The sequence below is a fragment of the Cervus canadensis genome, chromosome 8 (assembly GCF_019320065.1).
Source record: "Cervus canadensis isolate Bull #8, Minnesota chromosome 8, ASM1932006v1, whole genome shotgun sequence".
NCBI classification, from domain to species: domain Eukaryota; kingdom Metazoa; phylum Chordata; class Mammalia; order Artiodactyla; family Cervidae; genus Cervus; species Cervus canadensis.
In genome coordinates, this window is record NC_057393.1 from 43,023,568 (window position 1) to 43,044,317 (window position 20,750).

The 20,750-nt window shown below is 36.4% G+C and overlaps 1 protein-coding gene across 2 annotated transcripts in view; it reads right to left on the reverse strand.

The window, feature by feature from the left end:
- The window catches only part of PRKG1 (protein kinase cGMP-dependent 1), a 371,505-nt gene that overhangs the window by 159,794 nt on the left and 190,961 nt on the right, over positions 1–20,750 (reverse strand). The window contains exons 1-2 of one of the 2 annotated variants that reach the window (XM_043476154.1): positions 8,888–9,355; positions 4,094–4,159 (exon numbers count right to left, since the gene is read on the reverse strand). In XM_043476154.1, coding sequence (XP_043332089.1) covers positions 4,094–4,159; positions 8,888–8,973 — 152 coding nt within the window. In that variant the 5' untranslated portion in view covers positions 8,974–9,355. Of the gene's footprint in view, positions 1–4,093; positions 4,160–8,887; positions 9,356–20,750 lie in introns of those variants that run through there. The other variant, XM_043476155.1, reaches the window with a different exon arrangement.

A 20,750-nucleotide genomic window follows, 5' to 3' on the forward strand; every position in this document is an offset into this window, starting at 1 on the left:
CAGTTCTAATGCCTGCCATCTGTTCTCATGGGTGAAGCCCTGGTGCTCCCTTAATTGGCCATAAATTAGCTACTAGCAGCAGGATTATGACAAGATCCTTCAGTTACAGTTTAATTTCTTTTTTAAGCTGGGATTCAACATTTGGTGGGAATCCCAACTCCTCTGATAAGAGCATAGAAATGCATCTCTTGAGCCCTAGACTCAAGCCATCTTCTCTCTATTTATGTTTTAAGCTAGATCTCCCTCAAGGTATGTTCTCTGCATACACTTCTGACGATAAACTTATGCTGACTAGAGAGAAAAAAACTACTAAATCCAGGAGATTCCAGTTACCTTCTCTAAGAAGAGGAAGGGGCATATTGATTGAGCGCTCCCTACATATCTTGTGCTGTGTATGGACCTTGACATATATTAAATTGTTTGATCTTCGAAACAATTTTATAATTTAGGCATCTCCCAGTTTTCAGATAGGGAAACTGAGACTTAAAATAAAATGAAATTAAATTAAAATAAATTGCCCATATTGTCATAACATGGTGTAGTAAAGATTCGAGTGCTGAGCTTTGGACTCTATTTGACAAAGTCCATACACTCCTCACTGCCCACTATATACAAGTAGGTTTGAAAAAAGAAAATGGATACGGGCAAAAGTATGTATGTGATGCTACTTGATGCTCCTTCATCTCCTGGGATCTCAGTCAATGAAACTGAAGAACCCATGCTGGATAATTCTCGGTGTCCCAATAGTTTGTTTCCATGCCTTGATTAATCTGGGCTTTAATATCAACCACAAAGCCTTAAGAAGTTATTAAACTTTTATGGACTTCAGTTTCCTGTTCTGTTAAACATCCCGTCTTCCAGGTAGAATCATTACAAAGGAAAGTAGGTATATAAACTGATACAAATACCCCTCCATCTTCCATCAGCAGGCAAGCCCTCAGCCTCCCTGTCATTCTTCCCTCATCAGATTCTCTTGTGCTTTAGAGGGAAGATTAAGGCCATTCAAGTTACCATCACTTTCCTTGTTTACATCTCTACAAATTTTCTACCTATTCTCTTTTTCACTATCTTCAGAAAATTAAAAAAAACAAAACAAAATGTGTTTTCCAATTTCTCTTTCCCTATTTGCTCACAATTTCCTCCCCTGTGGACACATTTCTATCAAGCGTCACTCCCAGCCCTGCCTCTTTCTTCTTTTCTAACTTGGCCACCATGGCATGTGGGATCTTGGTTTCCCAATCAAGGAAACACAACGTCTTAACCACTGGACTGCCCGGGAAGCCCATCTTCCTCAAGGTTTGTGTAGAACCATCACAAGGAAACTCTCCAAGACCTCACTATTACCTCATGTGCCCTCCCTTCTCTCTTTTTTATTTTCTTTGTTTAGCCTAAATTTCTTGAAAGAAAAAAAATCCTTTAGTTTCAATGCTCTCACTTCCTCAGTACCCACCCACTCTTTGAAATCTGGATTCCACTTTCACCATTTTATTATGTATTTTTCTCCCAGGTTGCTAAATGTGTTGCCCTTTTCTCTCTATATGTATGCTTCTCAGTTTCTCACTTGCATTTATTTCTGCTGATTATCCTTTTTCTCTTGAAATCTTCTCTTGGTATCTGAGGTTTCCTACACCATTCTGATTGCTAACATTTCAGTTTTATCACTGGTTTTCTTCCTCTGCCTCATTTTTACATGTAAGAATTTTCCCGAATTCTAAACTTGATCTTTTAATCTTTTCTATTCTTTCATGCAATTCCATCCAGTTTTATGGCTTCAGTTGTTAACTCTATGTAATCAATTTTTAGGTTAATTTCAAGTTAACTCTTAACAAGCATTCTTGTCCCACATTTTCTACCTCCTGCTAGGCACCTGTTCCTAAGTGTCCAACTTGTATGTCAAACTCATTATATTTTTATTGAATAACTCTTATGCCTCCCAAACTAATTCTTTTTCTATACTCCTAGATCTTCTAAGTTTCTTTCTTACTCTTCACATTCAGGCAAGTGCTCAGCCCTCTGGGTTTATGTCTTTATTCTTACAATGCCTCCTATTTATGATCTCATGATGACCACTGAGATTTACAGACTGCTAACCAGATACTCTGTCTGTATCCTCTCCCTCTAATTCATCTCATACAGCCTTCTCAGTGTCCTAGTGACACTATTTTGCTGCACAGAATTGTCATAGTTACCCTTCTCCACCATTTGGTGATCTTGTTGAACCAGCCCCAACATGTGTGTGAACTTACTTGTCACACTTCCTCCTCCAACTACCTTAATGCAGCTTTACTTTAGCCAGCTGAAATAGCTTATAGCTCTACTCTGAGTACTGCTGATGCTATTCACTCTATTTCTCTTGCTGCTCCTATGCTTATAGATCTACCTAATGAAACCATTTATTCATGAAGACTTCTCTGATTCTCCCCAGAAGTTGTCGACTCCCACAAATGTGGGTTCTGGACCTTCTTACATTCTTCTTTACTTGATGGTTATTTGTAAATGCCACAGTGCCTCTACTAGAAGTTACTCCTCAAACCAGGATCTGTGCTGCTCATTTAATTCTTCTTATAGCACCTAACAATGCCTTGTATGTGATAAAGCCTCAAAAAGACACTAATCAAATGAAAGAAAGAATGAATAGGTAGTTGTTGTTTCTGGGAACCAGAAGAAGAGTATCTATTTCAGAAATATTCATGGGTATAGACATCATCTCAGAGAAGGCAATGGCACCCCACTCCAGTACTCTTGCCTGGAAAATCTCATGGATGGAGGAGCCTGGTAGGCTGTAGTCCATGGGGTTGCTAAGAGTCAGACACAACTGAATGACTTCCCTTTCACTTTTCACTTTCATGCATTGGAGAAGGAAATGGCAACCCACTCCAGTGTTCTTGCCTGGAGAATCCCAGGGACGGGGGAGCCTGGTGGGCTGCCGTCTATGGGGTCGCACAGAGTCGGACACAACTGAAGCGACTTAGCAACAGCAGCATAGACATCATCTGGAGAAGGGCATGGCAACCCACTCCAGTGTTCTTGCCTGGAGAATCCCATGGACTAAGGAGCCTGGTGGGCCACGGATCATAGGGTCACGAGTCGGACACAAGTGAAGTGACTCAGCACACACACGTGGCTATCATCCTGCAATGATGCCCTCCGGTTCTAGCGATCCAGCACAGAGGGGCATGGAAAAGTAAGATCTGTAAATCAAGTGGGATTTCTCTTCATCCAGAGTCTCCTGAGCTCAACATTCAACTCCATCATTCTGATCATATCTGCCACTCACTTTCATTCCACACTGACACAGCCTATTCCAGCTGCAAGGGCTCCACTAAAATGGATGCTTTACAGTTCTTCTCCCGGGTCAGGCACTTGGCTTTTGTGATGATGTATCCACAAACACAGCAATGAGAAAATGTTTGGAGGACTGCTTCCAGGTGGTGGAGCATTCTACTCAGGCTCTTGGAGAGTCAAAAAATAATCTGACATTTTAGTCTAACCAATAAAGCATTCAGGTAATGAGACTAGCAAGGAAGAATACAGAGAAGGAACAGGCGGATGTGTCACCGAACAAACTTGGAATGACCCTAAACATGCCTATGTCTAGAACTGATGCTTTCTCCAAAAATGTCTTCCTAAAGACTTCTATTTTAGGAATCTGGGGATGGAAGAATAGAGAAAACTAAAACATGCTCAAGGCATAGTCCATTTCCTAGTAACAATAATAACAACAAATTTCTAAAAATTTACACCAACAGCACTGGTTGAGTGTCTCCTGGGTAAAGACCACTTGGACAGATGATTTTCTCACGTGTTCTCATCAGTGCTCACAACATGATGATGCATTATCCCCAGTTCACAAATGAGCTAACTGAGGTGACGTTCATGTGGTTTAAGTACCTTATTAAAAATCACAAAGTTAGAATGGCAGAGTGAACCACTTCCAAGAATAACAGGGAATGAGAATCAAATATAAAACTCATTTTCAATAAAAAGATATAAAACAAGTATTAATAGCTCCATGAAGTGATGTCTCATCCCAGGAACTTATGTGTGTCACTGATATGAGTGTGTAATATGCATAAGAAAGCAAAGTACTTACTCTCTGTCGATCACAAGGCAGGTTACAGCTTCTGCCGCAATTACATTTGCTGTTCTCACATCTTCCCTGTATAAAAAATAGAGAGCAGTTCAAGTAAAGCATCCTTTAAAATCAAAGACAAGTGTTCATTGTGATTAATTCAAGACATTAAATTACGCTCTTCTGATTTTTCCTCTTCCAGGTTTAAGATTTGTTCACGTTTCAAATTTCTTTGTCCTGAGAAACCACGTAACTCTTGTTATTAATAACACAGATTTTACAATTACAATCCAGTAGTTATAATTTTCAGACTTAAAGTTTCACTTACACAAATGAAACAAAATTGTGTGTCACCATTCTCTATCCTATCTGGAGAGTTAATGAGTTGACTGGATGATGATAAAGACATGAATGAAGATGAATAGGTAAACTTTAGAAAAGATCTGCAGATATAATTCTAGAAACTTAAGTACCTAACCCATTTGTGTGTGAATTTATCATTATTACCTTGAGAAATATGGATCTATTTTAATCAATTTCATACTTTAAAGACCCTGTACTTATGTGGCTAAACTTTTGGCAACTTAAATAGTTATTCACCTAGACCAGAGTTCGTAGGTTCTTCAAGAATATTCAACAAATCTTAATCACTCTGATTGAAATATGTATATATGTACTGTCGCTTTACAAGCATCTAATTGGTTGCTGCAGCAGTATCTATCAACTTCTTAAACATTTAAAAATCTGCTATCTCATTTTATCCTGTGGTCAAAGGTGGATTTGGTAAGTTAACATTCACATTTTGAGCTACTAAAAATGTAATAGTACCACTGTCACGGAAACATTAAGTTATACTTGAAAATGCACTCTGTTTCCTAGAAAGGTAAAATGTCTAAGCTAATCTAATTAATGATACATATATGTTTGAAATACATTACAGAGATATGTACATAAGAAATAATATGGTCTTAATAACATCTAAAAATCACAATTGGAACAGTATATGTTTCTAATATCAGGCTTTTAAAGTTTTGAAAATAAAGATATTCCCAGTGTATTTTATTTTTTCAAACACACAAAGTTCTCACAAATACATCTGAACTGTAATTTTTCATTGATCTTTTTCTCTTTCACTGTCGCTGTATCATGTTGTTAACGACTGCAGTTGCTTTGTAGTAACTATTACTATTTGGGAAAGCAGTTTCTCCTTACCAAAATTCTTTTCCAGAAATATCCTGACGATATTCTCAAGCATTCATATTTAATACAGACTTTAAAATCACTCTCCACTTCTGAAGAAACCCACGATGGGATTCTAGTAAAGTTGTATCACATTTTTACATTGATTTCAGAAGAAAGACATTCTGATTATATTAATTTTCCCTACAAGAGCATGACATGTCTACTTGTTCAGATCTAGCGCTATGTCTTAATCTTTCTTAATCTTTTTTCACTTGGGCTCTGGCATTTTTATAAAAAGTATTCTTCAGGCTTTTATATCATCAGTTTCTCTTATGGCATTGCTTTTCCATTTCTGTTTTTTATTGGTTATTGCTACTAAAGAAAAAACCTATTGAAATTTGTATATTTGTAATCTGCATATAATACAAAGTTCTCTTCTGATTCTAAAATTTCTATTACAGTCTCTCCAATTCTCATTGTGATCCTCCCAGTGTCTCCCCGACATCCTCTACCTTCTAGCCAAACTGGTCTCCTCCCAATGACTGAACACCTCATTTCCTTCTTGTCATGAGTTCTTACCACACCTTCCCTAAGCCTAGGAACTTCCTCTCCAGCTCCTTGACCAGTTCACAACTGTTTATCCTTTAGATCTTGGTCCAGGTGCCCGTGGCTCAGTGATGCCATGCTGAATTAGCTAGATTGGATTCCTTGTTTGTCTGTTCTCATGGCCCTAGGTACCTCTCCATACAAGTACTTGTCACAGTTTACAATTTATACATCTATTTGCATGGTCACTTAGTTCATGCCTCTACCCTCCTTTCACTAAATGTTATGAGGGCAGGGTCGATGGCTAGTTTTGCTCCCAATTTTATCCTGAATGGCTGGCACATAAGAGGTGTTTAGTAAGTATATGGTCCAGGAATCTTGAACCCTTGGGAAGAATAGAGTTCAGGCTTTGGAGTAACACTCTCTTGGTTTTACAAGACAAGGTGAAACCCTCAATTTTCTTGTCTATAAAAATGAGAAGGATAACAGTGCCAATTTAATGATATTAAATACAATAAAGATAAATTTATCACAATGCCCAACACATAGAAAGCAATGGTTCTGCCATTCATTACTTCTAATTTTTCTCATTCACCAATGCTATCATGTCTGTACTTGTGGAGGTGCTGTCTGGTGTTTTATGAAAAATTACTGCCCAAGAACAAAGTGAGCTTTTCCTATTCCACAGAAATAGATAATATACTTTAGAGTCCATTATCACTTTTGAGTAGGAATTTTTGGTAAAGTGGACAAAACAGACAAATCGTCAATAATGGCCATGAGGTACCTCATAAATTGCATGATTAACTGCTTAGGAGACTACTCATGGCAGCCTATGTTACTACAAATAGCTGCCAGTGTGATTTTTAAAAAATCCACCACAGCTTTATAGAAAACTAATTTTAGCTGAAAGATGCTTCTGCCTTAACAACTTAAAATTGTCCACGGTGTTTAGAACTATGACATATAAAAAATAACATGTTTGAACAATGTCTCCTGTGTATATAAATTTTAAAATATGCTTTCATCACAAATGTTCAACATTTAAAATTTTTATCATGTTATCTGGTCTAAATTGAATATACTTTCAAAAATGGATGCTATTTCCTTGCAACAGAAAGAAAATACATATATATTTTAAAATGCAAATGATGAAAAATCAAAGATCAAGAGTGACATAGTTGATAAAAACTGAAAATATTTTATTTTTAAAAAGGAAAATGTGTAAAGTTATAGCCTATAGTCAGGCTCAGCACTTACTAATGTGACATGTGTCAAAATTTAAAAAAAGATGTGTAACATGGGGAATAAACAACACAGCATATTAAAGAGTTTATTATAACATTTGCTATTTATTATCTGGCTCAGTGGTAAAGAATCTGCCTGAAATGCAGGTGATGTGGATTTGATACCTGGGTCAGGAAGATTCCCTGGGGAAGGAAATGGCAACCCACTCCAGTATTCTTGCCTGGAAAATTTCATGGACAGAGGATCCTGGCGGGCTACAGTCCAGGGGGTTGCAAAAGAGTCAGATACAACTTAGTGACTAAACAAGAAATACCAGGAAACATTAAATAATTTGCACAAATCTCAGTTAATACATATAACAGAGGTTATTTTATCTGAAATTTACACATGGGGATATATGTAATACACCAAAAAAACAGACATAGCTAATGAGTTTCTGTCCTGGAATTTGAACAAAGATCTGTCTGGTCCCAAAGTACATGTTCTTTTCTCACCAGTTCACTACCTATACCCTCTGCTATAAGATTTTAAATTAACAACTATCCTAAATTCATTTTAATGCTTAGGATGACATCTAAGCAGTAAGCACTCATGCCTCTCTGTCCATCATTATAAAATTATATCTAATTATTAATAAAGCAGCATTAATATGTTAATGGGTGCCCAACTGCAAAGCTAAACCAATTTGATTCTCATGTTATTAGAACTCCTATCTGTAGTCACATCCTAACCCTGCTATGCTGCTTTATAACAATGTTTTATAACAATAGAAAATCATTCAATGCCAAGTTCATTCAATGCCAAATTACTGTTGCCATTACACTATTATTGCATTTCTACTATTAAGATAGATGTTTAATGCCACCATGCTTGTCTATGCAGGTGTCTGGAAATGCCATCCCTGTGTACCCAAACAGTCTGCTCCTGTGAGAGAAAAATGCCATCTGACATAGTATTGACACATAATCACCCCCTATTTTATGAGACATTGCAGAAACTTCTGATAAGAAAAGAATATAAGCCAATATGTGATTGACTATGCATGCTTATTTCCTTTATAGGACCAAGGACTAAAGTAAAAGCAAATATCTTTTGGAGTGAGATATGAAATATTAAATACTCATATAACAGAAAGCTCCTAATAGCTCCATGCTGTTATGAAACTTATATCTATCCATACATAGCTGTTATGATACTGGAATCACACAGAACATCTACCAGTGTCTCAGAGGCTTCACGTAATGCTAGTGTAGACACGCAGAAAAGGAGACGGGGGAAAAAAGAAAGAGAGAGATGGTGTGATTTTTTTAAAAAAACTGAGCATTCTTTCAGTTTTACTTTTTGGCATATCAGGATATTTGATCATTTCTAATAGACTAATACATGAGACTTTGAAAATACATTGACCACAAGAGAATTTTATAAACAAAATTATAAGATAATATCTAACATACTTAAAACTTTCACAAACACACATAGCCTCTGAACACAGCATACTTCTTTATATAGGAAGTAAAGGCACGTGTATATGCCTAAGAGTCCAGGTCTAGCATGCATGTTGTCTTTAAAAATAAAAATCTCATATTCATTTATTTCTGTACTTGTATATTAGTTTATTTCAGCATGACAATAACTATGAACAACTGCAGAAGCAGCTACTGTTCGGCAGATTAATAGATATTACACAAACTTGCCATTGATTAATGAACAAAGCTGTGAGGTTTAGTAGTGTTCTTTTCGTAAGCATTTTTGGAGGAGTTAGAAATTCCTTTCAATGAAATCATAGAGCATGAAAAATTATCCCCAAATATTTGCAAATACAGTTTTCTGTTCACTGACTCGGATAGTCTTTGAACTTCATCACTGGAATCTTCATCATCGCTGTATCCCAGTGTAGAGTCACTGTCAGTATCTGAATAATCCATAGCAAGGGTTTACATTGACTCTTCTCTTTCAGAAGCAATTCTCTTGTGCCTCATGGCCGCTAGGAAACTCTATAGTGCATTGATATATCTCTGAGAACAAACACAGAGTGTGTGAGGCCAAAGCAGAACGTAGTTCTCGCAGAGTGCCTAACGGGGCCAGCAGGGGCTCTCCCTTTTCAGCTCTGGAGCAATGTGACTGCAGTCATCACAGTCCTAGCATTCCCTCGGTGCCAGCCTTGACGGAACGTGACATTTCTCCAGTAGCTCATGAACTGAAAGCAACTCTGGGTCAGAGCCCTTCATTCTCAGTCAAGTGCATCAGGCAGTGTCCACAGCTACATTTAGGACAAAAGAAATCCTTTTCATCTCAAAATCAAGGGCAATCTTACTATAACATGTAGGATATTCAAAACTGATGGGCGATGAAAAGCATCAAAGAGTCACTTGAAATTTGACTTTGAATTATTATGAACCGCTGCTGCTGCTAAGTCACTTCAGTCGTGTCCGACTCTGTGCGACCCCATAGACGGCAGCCCACCAGGCTCCCCCGTCCCTGGGATTCTCCAGGCAAGAACACTGGAGTGGGTTGCCATTTCCTTCTCCAATGCATGAAAGTGAAAAGTGAGAGTGAGGTCGCTCAGTCGTGTCTGACTCTTTGCGACCCCATGGACTGCAGCCTACCAGGCTCCTCCATCCATGGGATTTTCCAGGCAAGAGTGCCGGACTGGGGTGCCATTGCCTTCTCTGAATTATGAACTAGAAGTGTAGAATTTGTGCTAAGTTCAGCTGTGCTATTCAAAAGTTTGGTTCCTGAGCAGATAAGTATTGGGAGGAAAAAAAAAGCTGTATCAGGTCATTCACTGACTCTACTTCCTACTATTAATCCAACATGATTTGTAACTCCAGCACTCCCAACAAAACATGTATACTAAGTGTACCATGAATTAATACATACAAATAAATACATGTCTTCTTATCAAGCTTGGCATAGAGTTAATAACCAATAAATGTTAACTGTCATCATTGTCACTTTAAGATCCTCTAACATCTAGAAAGCATGATACTCTTTTGCATATAGTTTCTCTCATGAAATCTTTTCTAAATTTCTATAATAAACCAGTCTCCCAATTGTTTTCAGACCCTACCTTTTCAGTTTGTTTTCCTGAATCCTCTTGGTTCACTAGAAAACTGGTGTCTCTCCAAAATTCTCTTTTTGGCCTTTTCATTGCCCTAACTTTTCTTACTGGGGAACTCTCTATGGCATCAGCTGTTAGTTTTGTATTAATGACTTCTAAGTCTTAATTTCTAAGTTTACTTTTCTTCTACGGGACACCCTTGTCTGAAAGTTCCATTGCAACCTTGAATTCAAACCTAACTCATTTTCTTTTAACCTCAAAACCACTGTTTTCCTTGCATTTCCTATCTTGGCAAATGACATCACCATTCTTATATTTGCTTAGCCTCGAAAGATTAGATTCTTTTTTTTTTTTTTTACTCTCCTTTCTCCATCACTGGCTCTGATTGATTATACTGGTTCTATCTTTGCCTTTTCTCTTACACCCATTCTTCCTTTGCATTCTCAGAGCCACTGCTTTACTTTGGGCTATCACCATCTCTACCTTGGAATGTTGATCTGGCCTTATAACTGATCTCCTTGCTGCCACACTCCCCCTTCTTCTCAGCCACCTCTCATTTTGCTGTACATTTCCAAATATAAGTCCAGTCATGTCAACTCTTTGCATGAGAATTTTCAAAAGAAAGAAGTTTCTACACTTTAGAGTCTGAGGTCCTCCACCAATTGACCTATGATCTTTCCAGGCACTATATAGACTATTCTCTGCTGCGCCTACAGCAGATAACTATTTCCTTAAAATATGCCAGCTCTCATTTTCATTCTTATGCACAGATGGCTCCTCCAACCACCCTCTATTCTAGTTCAAACTTTCATCAATGCAGGCTTCCATGATCTTTCACTAGCATTTTCAAGATGGAAAAATCCACAAAAGAAATATATCTACAAATTAATTATAGAAATATATATACATATAGTTAAACCAACAAAAAAAGAGAGGAAATAGAAAAATACTATAATGCCACATGCCAGGAGATAATTAACACCGGTGTGAATATCTTTAAAACACTTTATTATTCTTAAGTATTTACATTTTTTCATGAATATAAGTCAATATTTATTTTAACAAATATTTACTGAAGGCCATTATATTCTAAATGTATGAATGCTGTGGTATAGTGGGGATGGAAGTTAAATTAGTAAGCAAATGTATAATTGAATATGCTGATCAAATAGCATGCAAACAGAGATATTAATAATAGGTAGGATGTCATCTAGCAATTAAGATGACAGCCTTTATGAGGACATTAAAAATTAAGACCCACTCCCAAATGAGTTAAGTTAGCAAAATGAGTCAGGAGATGTATTTTTTATGGGAAAAAATATATGCAATAGCCCTGGGATAGGAAATAGCTACTATAAAACAAATAAAGTTGGAATTCAGGGATTGAGGAAAAGAAGGCAAGGACCATGAGAAACTAGAAAGGAAGGCAGGAACCCCCATCCAGATCCTGTAGACTAGTTCAAGGATCTACTTTTCAGAAGAGATTAAGTGAAACTTTTTTCCTTTAACATATTAGAGGAAACAGTATGAAATAAAATATCAAGGAAACAATTTTAGATGAATACTTTTAAAATGCCGACATCCTTTTCACTTACTAAAGTAAATGTTACTGTATGGAAATCTGCCCATTAGAGAGTATATCGAAACAGAACATATGATCTCTGTCCCTTAGAACCTTGTACAATATAGGAGTAATGAAACAAACAAATGCATAAAAATCAGTGTATTATCAGGAATATTTACCAACTTATGACAAAGACTTGAGTTTATACTCTATACACTTGTTAGAATGCTCCCAAGGCAATCTCTGGTTTTTCATTGATAACAGAGACTTATGGCATAAGCTCAAAGAGAATGTTTCTCTAGGCAGAACAACTATAAGTGTTATCCATAAAGTAATTCCACTTCATTCTTTCTGGCAACACAGGTGAATATTTCCACTCACCGTATTATCTCATTTTCTGAGAGAATGCATATCCTTTTGGATCTATACCCATGGAAGGTCACAATAAACGAAGTTATGAATTTGAAAGAATTCAATTTTCACATTCCTTCTTCATATTACTTCTGCTGGGATGATGGCATAATGAATTTTTGATGTGACTTATGAACTCTGCATTCTGTGGAATGATTCAATAACAATGAACATAGACATTTATTAGGTCGAACCAAAGCAATTGCTGTTTTTGCAGGTTAAGATGGCCAATTATTGGCAACTTCATGTTCCAACCTAACACATGGAATTAGTGAAAGTGAAAGGAGATATAAAACAATAACAGAAGAATATATATTGCTATTTCTTTTCTGCTGTGCTCCCTATGTGACATAAACTGAACTGACTTCAATAGTAATCTGTATTGTTTCCATATTCCATATGTGAATCCTCTGAATGTTGACATAATTGATGGTTCTTGTTCTTCCATCTAATCATTAGAGATAATTCTCTGTCCATTCCAACTAGGATAAGAAATAACCATAGAAGAATTTCTGAGTCTTAGTGTTATGCTGTTGTTATTGCTATAATAAAAATGGTATTTACTTTGTGCTCTGGTTTCAAATATTAAACTCTTTGTTAAAGTCTTACAAATTTAAAGAAAGTCTCCTTGGGTGTATTTTCTGGAGAGAAAGAAGAGCTTATTCTCATTTTTCCTTGTTATTATTTTATCAGTTGTTTAGAAGTACAGATTTAGATATTATATAGCCATTCTTTTCTTAGGGGTCTATTTGGTCTATTTTTGGATGATTTACAGGTATTTTCATTTAAGAGGAAAAATAAAGAATTTTACTCTAAAAAAATAGAAAAAAACTTAAACCTGGAGTACAACATAATAGATGTTCTGTTCATTTATTCAAATCAAACACTCTGTTCTTAACACTATGTGTCCTCTTATTTGAACCATACTTCATAATATAATATGGATTAAGATAAATCTAATCGGTGTCTTGTCTTTTAAGATAATGATGCATGTAATTTTGTAACATAACTGGCCAAACACAGTTTGAATTTTGGGAGAAGACATTAGGAGAGTCAAATTATTCCATGGTGTTTCATGGGTCATAAGTAGTTTCAAGAATAAAATAATTCATGGTATATTCTTTTTCCTTTGTTTCTAGTGTATTCGATGGAGCTAAAAAATGATTCTTCAGTTTTTCATATTTTTAAAGTATAGGAAGGAACATATTCAAATGATGACTGGAAACGATGTATCAGTAAACGTCAATTGATGCATGTTTGAAATGAATGTTGATTTCCTTGGTCAAATATTTCAAGGGATTGTTGTCTTTTTAAAGTGCCTTCAAGTCAGGAGTGTGTCCTTTCCTATAAGGAATTCTAGACAACATGCCAGAAGAGTGTCTCCTATTTCTGGCTCTATTGCCAACTTTAGTGAGTGACCTTGAGAAAATGACTGTTTCATTTTTCAGATGTGAAACGGAGATTGAAATCACTGCTCTGTTCTCTTCTATAATTTGTTTTACCAACATGGACACTTTTTAAAAGATCAAATTATCATGGTTTTCAATGCTCCTGAGACAATTCATCCCAATCCCAAGGATATTTCTTGATATTAAAAAAAAAAAGGGTATTATCAGCTTGCAATTGTGATCTACCCTCCAAATATGTAAGTGGCATATTATGGTATTAATTTCATATTAACATTTTTATCCGAGACTAAAATGTATTTTCACATATAAATCAGATATGTTCACTTCAAATAACAGTCTCATAGTAAGAAGTCAAGGATTATGTAATAAATGTTTATGAAATTGTATTTTGATTGTCAAAATTTATATTGAGATTTTACTTGGGCTCTTTCAGGGAAGAAAAATACCTAAAATTTTAAAATAGGGTTAAACTGTTAAAGATCACATTCTTTTGATATTCATTTATCAAACATTGCATTATTTGAATAAATAACTAGGTCTCTAAACAAAATTCTTTAGTGATTTTAGAATTCAATTAATCTAATGTGCTATAATTTCATCCACAGCAAATATTAACTTTGAATCAAAAATAAACAGAAGACCAGCCCAGGTTGGATGCATGAGACAAGTGCTCAGGGCTGGTGCACTGGGAAGACCCAGAGGGATGGGGTGGAGAGGGAGGTGGGAGGGGGGATCGGGATGGGGAAAGCATGTAAATCCATGGCTGATTCATGTCAATGTATGGCAAAAACCACTACAATATTGTAAAGTAATTAGCCTCCAACTAATAAAAATAAATGGGAAAAAAAAAAGAAACAGAAGAAACAATGGATAAAGAAAGGAAAGTTATGGCTATATGTATAATAAAGCCAGTTTGAATAAAAAGTGCCAAAGTCAAACCACTACATACAGTCAAAACTCCTACAGTTGGCATTGGTTAGAAAAAGCAAACTGGATATTGAATTTATTAACTATATATACCAATTTTTACCAAAAAAATTATCTATTAGCCTTGCCATACCTGCCCAGCAGGTGATTTAACATATATATATATGTACACATACACACACATACACACACACATACACATATGTATGTTATTGAGAATATAAAAAACTGACATTCAATTAAAAGATGAGGAAATGACAAGGGTAGTTATAGACAAGAAAGAAAGAATTCTTAAACATATGGAAATATGCTACATCTTAGAGTAAGAGAAGCGCAAATGCATGTAGACAATTCAGCTTTGTGTAACAGTTCAGCACTAGTTTTTAAATATTTTTCTTATTTATCTCACATATGTATTCATAGTTTTGGATAATAATGATAATAACAGGATGTTACAACAGCACTGTGTGTGATGTTGGGAATAACCTAAATACCTACCAATGTGGAATGGATTGCATAAAGTTTTCTACATTAATGCAAGGGAATATTTTAAAAATGAAAAGAACTGAAGAAAACCTATATGAATGTGATCTCCAGGATATCTTAAGTGAAAAGCCTATAGAGCAGAAGCACGTGTCTATACTTTCATTTTTGTAAAATACACACCCACACATATAAGCATATATTAAAATGCATGAACTACTTTAAGTTGCATTATTTTATATCCAGGGAAGACAGTGTATGATTAAAGGGTAGGGGAAAGAAGGAAATTACTTTTGTAGCTTTTGAATTTTATACTATGTACTTGAATTACTTGCCATAAAATTAATATTTTTAAAAGTAAATATATGAAGTAATAGAAATTGACTCTTACAAGTAATTTCTGGGCAGAGAGACTGCCGAGGTCCTTGACTCTTTTGGAAGGCCTGGCCTGAACTGAAAGCATGGTTAGCTATTGTCCATCGCTGGACCACCCCTTAACCCTCACCCCAAAGTCATCCCCAGCCAGCAGAGCTGGAGTTACCTTACACGGGCTCAGTCTGATCACACTGAACAGACAGCAGCTTTGTAGATGGAGCAAGTAAAACGCTTGACATAGGATCCTCCAGCGTCACTGCAGCCCTGCCTTTTGCTCCATTTTCATTGGCAGCGATTATAGGGACTAGATGACAAATAAGGAAGGTATTTTTTGAGCAGGGACATCTGCTTCTTAACACCTTTCACCACGGTTAGGTTGACATTTTGGAGCTCTTAAAAGGTTAAGTTACTGATTCTATTTGTACATAGAAAACATTTCATATAGGTATCCATTTATGTATATAATAATATTTATATTTAATATTGCTTTGAGATTGTATTTTTAATATATCCACTAGCAATTGGGGAACACATTTTCTCTCTCTGAATATTTTTCATAATTTGTTATTGTCATTATTTTTATTATTATAGCATGTCTAATCTCAATAGATTCTATTCACTCTTGTTTACCTACTGAAAAACCATCATAACTGCCATGTTTCTTCCATTAATCTGTGAAGCACTTAAGGATTAAGCTACCTCTTAATAATAATGAAGTCCCTCTGCTAACATTAAAAAAAGGATTTCAAAGTGCAGTCAAGGGTTTCAGATCACATTCATGAAAATTTCTACTATCTCTCACTCTCTAATCTGAAAATGGCATAAATTAATAAAAATGGCTTCTTGTTTAATACAGAAAAGAATGACATTCATTCATCCATTCATTTATTCATAAAGTAGGGTTTCCTGATTTAAAAAAATAAAAATACAGGGCATCCAATTTACTTTGAATTTCAGATAATTTTTTTTTTTTTTACTATAAGTGTCCTATGCAATAATATACTTGTAGTAAAAAAAATCATAGTTTGTCTAAAATTTGAATTAAATAGTATCTTGTATTTTACATGGCAATCCTAAATAAGTTTCTAAATATAGACTCTGAGTCAGGTGCTATGCTAGGTGCTGGGTATAAGAGGGGCAAATAACAAAATCTTTGGCTTCCAAGAATTTACAATCTAGTAGGTAAAAAAAAAGAAACAACTATTGAGAGTTATAATGCAGTATGTCTGGAGTATCAGAGGTGAAGCAGAGTGACACAATCACATGGGAATGCTCCAAGTCTGACTGGAAGATGGAGGTGGGGAGGAGCAGGGATTGATGGCGAAGAGGACCACGGGCAGCTACTTGAAGAGGTGATGCCTCAGATAAGAACTGTTGTGCATGTAGAAATTTGTCAGCAGAGAGTGAGGTGGTCCTGTCACAACGAATAGCTTGTGGAAAAGCATAAGGAAATCTTGCATGGAGGGAACAGCAAGTAATTGATAATGGTTGAAACCTTAGGAGCAAAACGTAGAGAGAATTAAGGCTAGAAGGGTTGAAACAGGAGAGATTATAAATGGCTGAATATTGACTATGTGTGTGTTTGTGGGCTCAGTCGTGGCCAACTCTTTACAACCCCTGAACTGCCTGCCAGGCTCCTCTATCCATGGAATTTTCCAGGCAAGAATACTGGAATAGGCTGCCATTTCCTACTCCAGCGGATCACCCCCACCCAGTGATTGAACCTGTGTCTCTTGCATCTCTTGCATTGGTAGGTGGATTTTTTACCACTGTGCCACCTGGGAAACCTTATAGGATACTATTGACTATATATGGGTCTTTAAAAATTCAACAGATTCCTTTATCACATCTGTACTTAGACAAAGTTAATAGCGACAATTTGACTCATTGGAAAAGACCCTGATGCTGGGAGGAGAAGCGGATGACAGAGGATGAGATGGCTGGGTGGCATCACCGACTCGATGGGCATGAGTTCGAGTAAACTCTGGGAGTTGGTGATAGACAGGGAGGCCTGGTGGGCTGCGATTCACGGGGTTGCAAAGAGTTGGACACGACTGAGCGACTGAACTGAACTGAACTGAATAGCGACAATGTTAGAATCACCAAGAAGTCTTCCTTGATTCATATTATCCTATTGCTCTCCTTATTCCCTCTACTCAACATGACCATGATACTTCAGTTCACATGACAGTTATTGATGGATACCAGATGTTTAGAAAACAATTCCTTAGTAGAATTGGGCCTTGTAGAATTGACTGTGCATCCACTCTATATTTCACCTGCTATACACTGTTCAGGACAAATGCCCCATGAATGTGGAGGCACTTGGTGCACTGAGCATTGCCTTTACTATTAGAAAGAAATCTTTAATTGAGCATATACTGTGTTAAGGGCACTAGGGAGGCAGGTAGCAAAATATATACGCTAACAGAGTCAGGTCATCTATACAACAGCTATGGCATGAAGGAAACTGACCAAAAGTTTTAGCTCCATTGTATTGAACACTTTTCTAAGCCATATATTTGCTGCTTAAAAATGAAATCTCAATAATACAGTTGATCTGGGAGCTGATGATGGACAGGGAGGCCTGGCATGCTGCAGGCCATGGGGTCGCAAAGAGTCGGACATGACTGAGCGACTGAACCGAGCTGAACTGATAGGGTCAGAAAACTCCCTGGCCCCAAACCAGCCAGCAGCCAGCCTGTTTTTGTATAATTCTCAAGGCATGAACAATTTTTACACTGTTACAGGAGTGTTTTAAAAAAAAAAGCAAAAACAAGCAAAGAATATGTTAAGAGACCATATGTGATATGCAAAGCCTAGAATATTTACTATCTGGCTCTTTACAGAAAAAGTTTGCCAATTTCTAAATAAATGAAGTAACTGAAGCTTAGAGAGATTCAAAAACCCTCCTAGAGTTCATACAGTTAAAAAGTGACAGATAGGGATCTTAAATCAGATTTATCTGTTCCCAGTGTACATGTCCCTTCTACTGATCATGTTATATTCTGATCTTGGAAACATCTATCCTTGCGAATTCTGAAGCTATGGTCCATGGCTGTTATTCTGTAGGCTGTGTTTCCCTTGACCATCCTAGTGGGCTAACAGGATAGGTGTGAACTCACTTTCACCTACCCCCAAGTCCACTGCTATATGAAAAACTGCCGACTTTATGCATCTAGATCCCTAAGGCAGACAATCTAATCAAACTCAGGTGTTTAATTAATGTTATCTGGGCAGTAACACAAATGGAATCTACACTGCAACCAATTACTTAGCAAATCAACAATCTTAACTTCATCTAAATGGCTCAAAAGAAAATGCTTGATAAATACAACCTGCAGTTAAATAAACCATCATTACTACTTGAGCAATTTTTAAAGATCTCATAGCAAATAATCTGCTAATTGAATAATGTCTTAATGGAATTTTAAGGCATTAAGATTATTAATAATCGTAAGGTATCGAGTGGTTTTAATTAGGTGCAGCTAAAACAGAAGGCTGGCATCCTTCAGTTCCTATATTCAGTCAACGACAAAATTGAGAAATAGATGTTATCTCATTAACAGACAGTCATAGCTAGTATTTTGATCAGTAGAGCAGAACACAGTCAGTTATCACCCCATGAGACATATGCTGTATTATTTTACCTATTCTGCCCTCAAGTTTATGGGTTGATATCCTTTATGAATAAAGCTGCCAAATCTGCTTTTCTACTTTGAAATGCATTTAAAGGCTTAGTGTTATTCTTTCCCCTTTCTGTCCGTCTTTCTCTCCCCCACACTCTCCCTTTTCTTATTTCCATCCATTCATTGACCCATCCATCTATCCATCTATCCATCTATCCATCCACCTACTGTGACCAACATGTGTAAGAAATACATTCTGTGCAGTGACAGATACAGCAATATATAATGCACAGTCCTTATTCTCAAGAAATGTATAGTTTAATAAAGGCAAGTAGGAGAGGTTGGAAACAAATCTTTAGTTCATGCAAATGATAGATTAGAAACTATGCAAATAATTTTATTTAACAATATGTAATATTTATTGAGTGATCACCATATACCATACACCAGTTTCTGTGATAGTGAATTACACTTTAGAACTTCATCTTCACAACAATGGTATAATTTGTTACTATTATATTTCCCAGTTTAACAGATGAACAAACTAAGGTGAACAGAGATTAAGCAATTTTCCCAAGGCCATAATGCAGATGAATGCAGAACAGGGATTCAAATTCAGATAGTCTGACCACATGTACTACATGCTATACTTCTTCTAACACAAATTATCACATTTGATCCTCACAACAATCTATAATAGATACATTTTTGTGTGTCTTCTCAGAGCATCATCATCACAATTCTCTAATAATATCCTTTACTCTAAGCCCATCCACCCGAATGTTTGATAACACTTTCCTTTGCCTTTAGACTCTTATGCTCATAGCTGCTTGGTGATCAGTGACCACAGCCAGTAGGCTGTTTTTGACCCTGATTGAATGGTCCAATCAGATTCTCTTTAAAGGAAACTGAAAATCAAGGACACTTGTAACTGAGAACAAGTAGGAGCTCCAGTTTAGTAATCTGTAGTGTATGAATAGAAAAGGAGAAGAAAACAGGGTTGCTAAGAGAAAGACTGAAAATGTACACAGAATAGCTGAGATCAGAGAGAGAAAACTACTTGTTTTAAATGAATTTCTTGGCTGATCATTAAAGTTTGGGGTAGGTTCAATGAATGTTGAGTCCATAAAATAGCTTATCCCTCCAATATGGTCTCTTTTTGAGTCATACAAGGAGGAATATGTTACTTTGTTACTTAAAATTAGAAGAATTACGATTACGCATAAGATCCATTTATCTTATCTCCAGTTATCAATTGGGGGAAATTGAAGTTCTAGACATTTTATGAGAAGCACAAACATAATTATAATACAAGGGGAAAAATGTAAATCTCACAAGTTAAGAACATATGAAGCAACCTGGAAGGAAGAGCAAGAAACTTCATGTAGGTAGAAACCCCAGGAATGGCTTTGTAAAAAGAGGAGATGTTAACCAGGCATTAAATTATTGATAGAACTTGGTTTTGTAATTATAGAAGACAGTGTTCTAAACAGAGGGGACAATAAGAATGATGGAGTGTGTTGAAAAGTTCAGCTTCACAGGAACCAAGGTGGATTGAGGGCATTTGGAAAAGTCAGCCAGAATGGTAGGCTGGGGCCAGATTGTAACAGAGAATACTAAGAGGTGATGTGCCTGTATTTTAATTAATTGTTTAAGGGTATGTAGGCGTCATGATCCTAAGCCTTAAGAAAATCCTTCTAGCCATGTCAAGTAGCACGTGAGAATAAGCAAAATAAGGAAAGATCACTTAGGAGTTGAACGAGAAGACAGAAAGAGCTTCAAGAAGTAACTGCTTTAGATTTATGATGTCATTGTTAACAAGTGAGCAGGTGAATGGTCTACC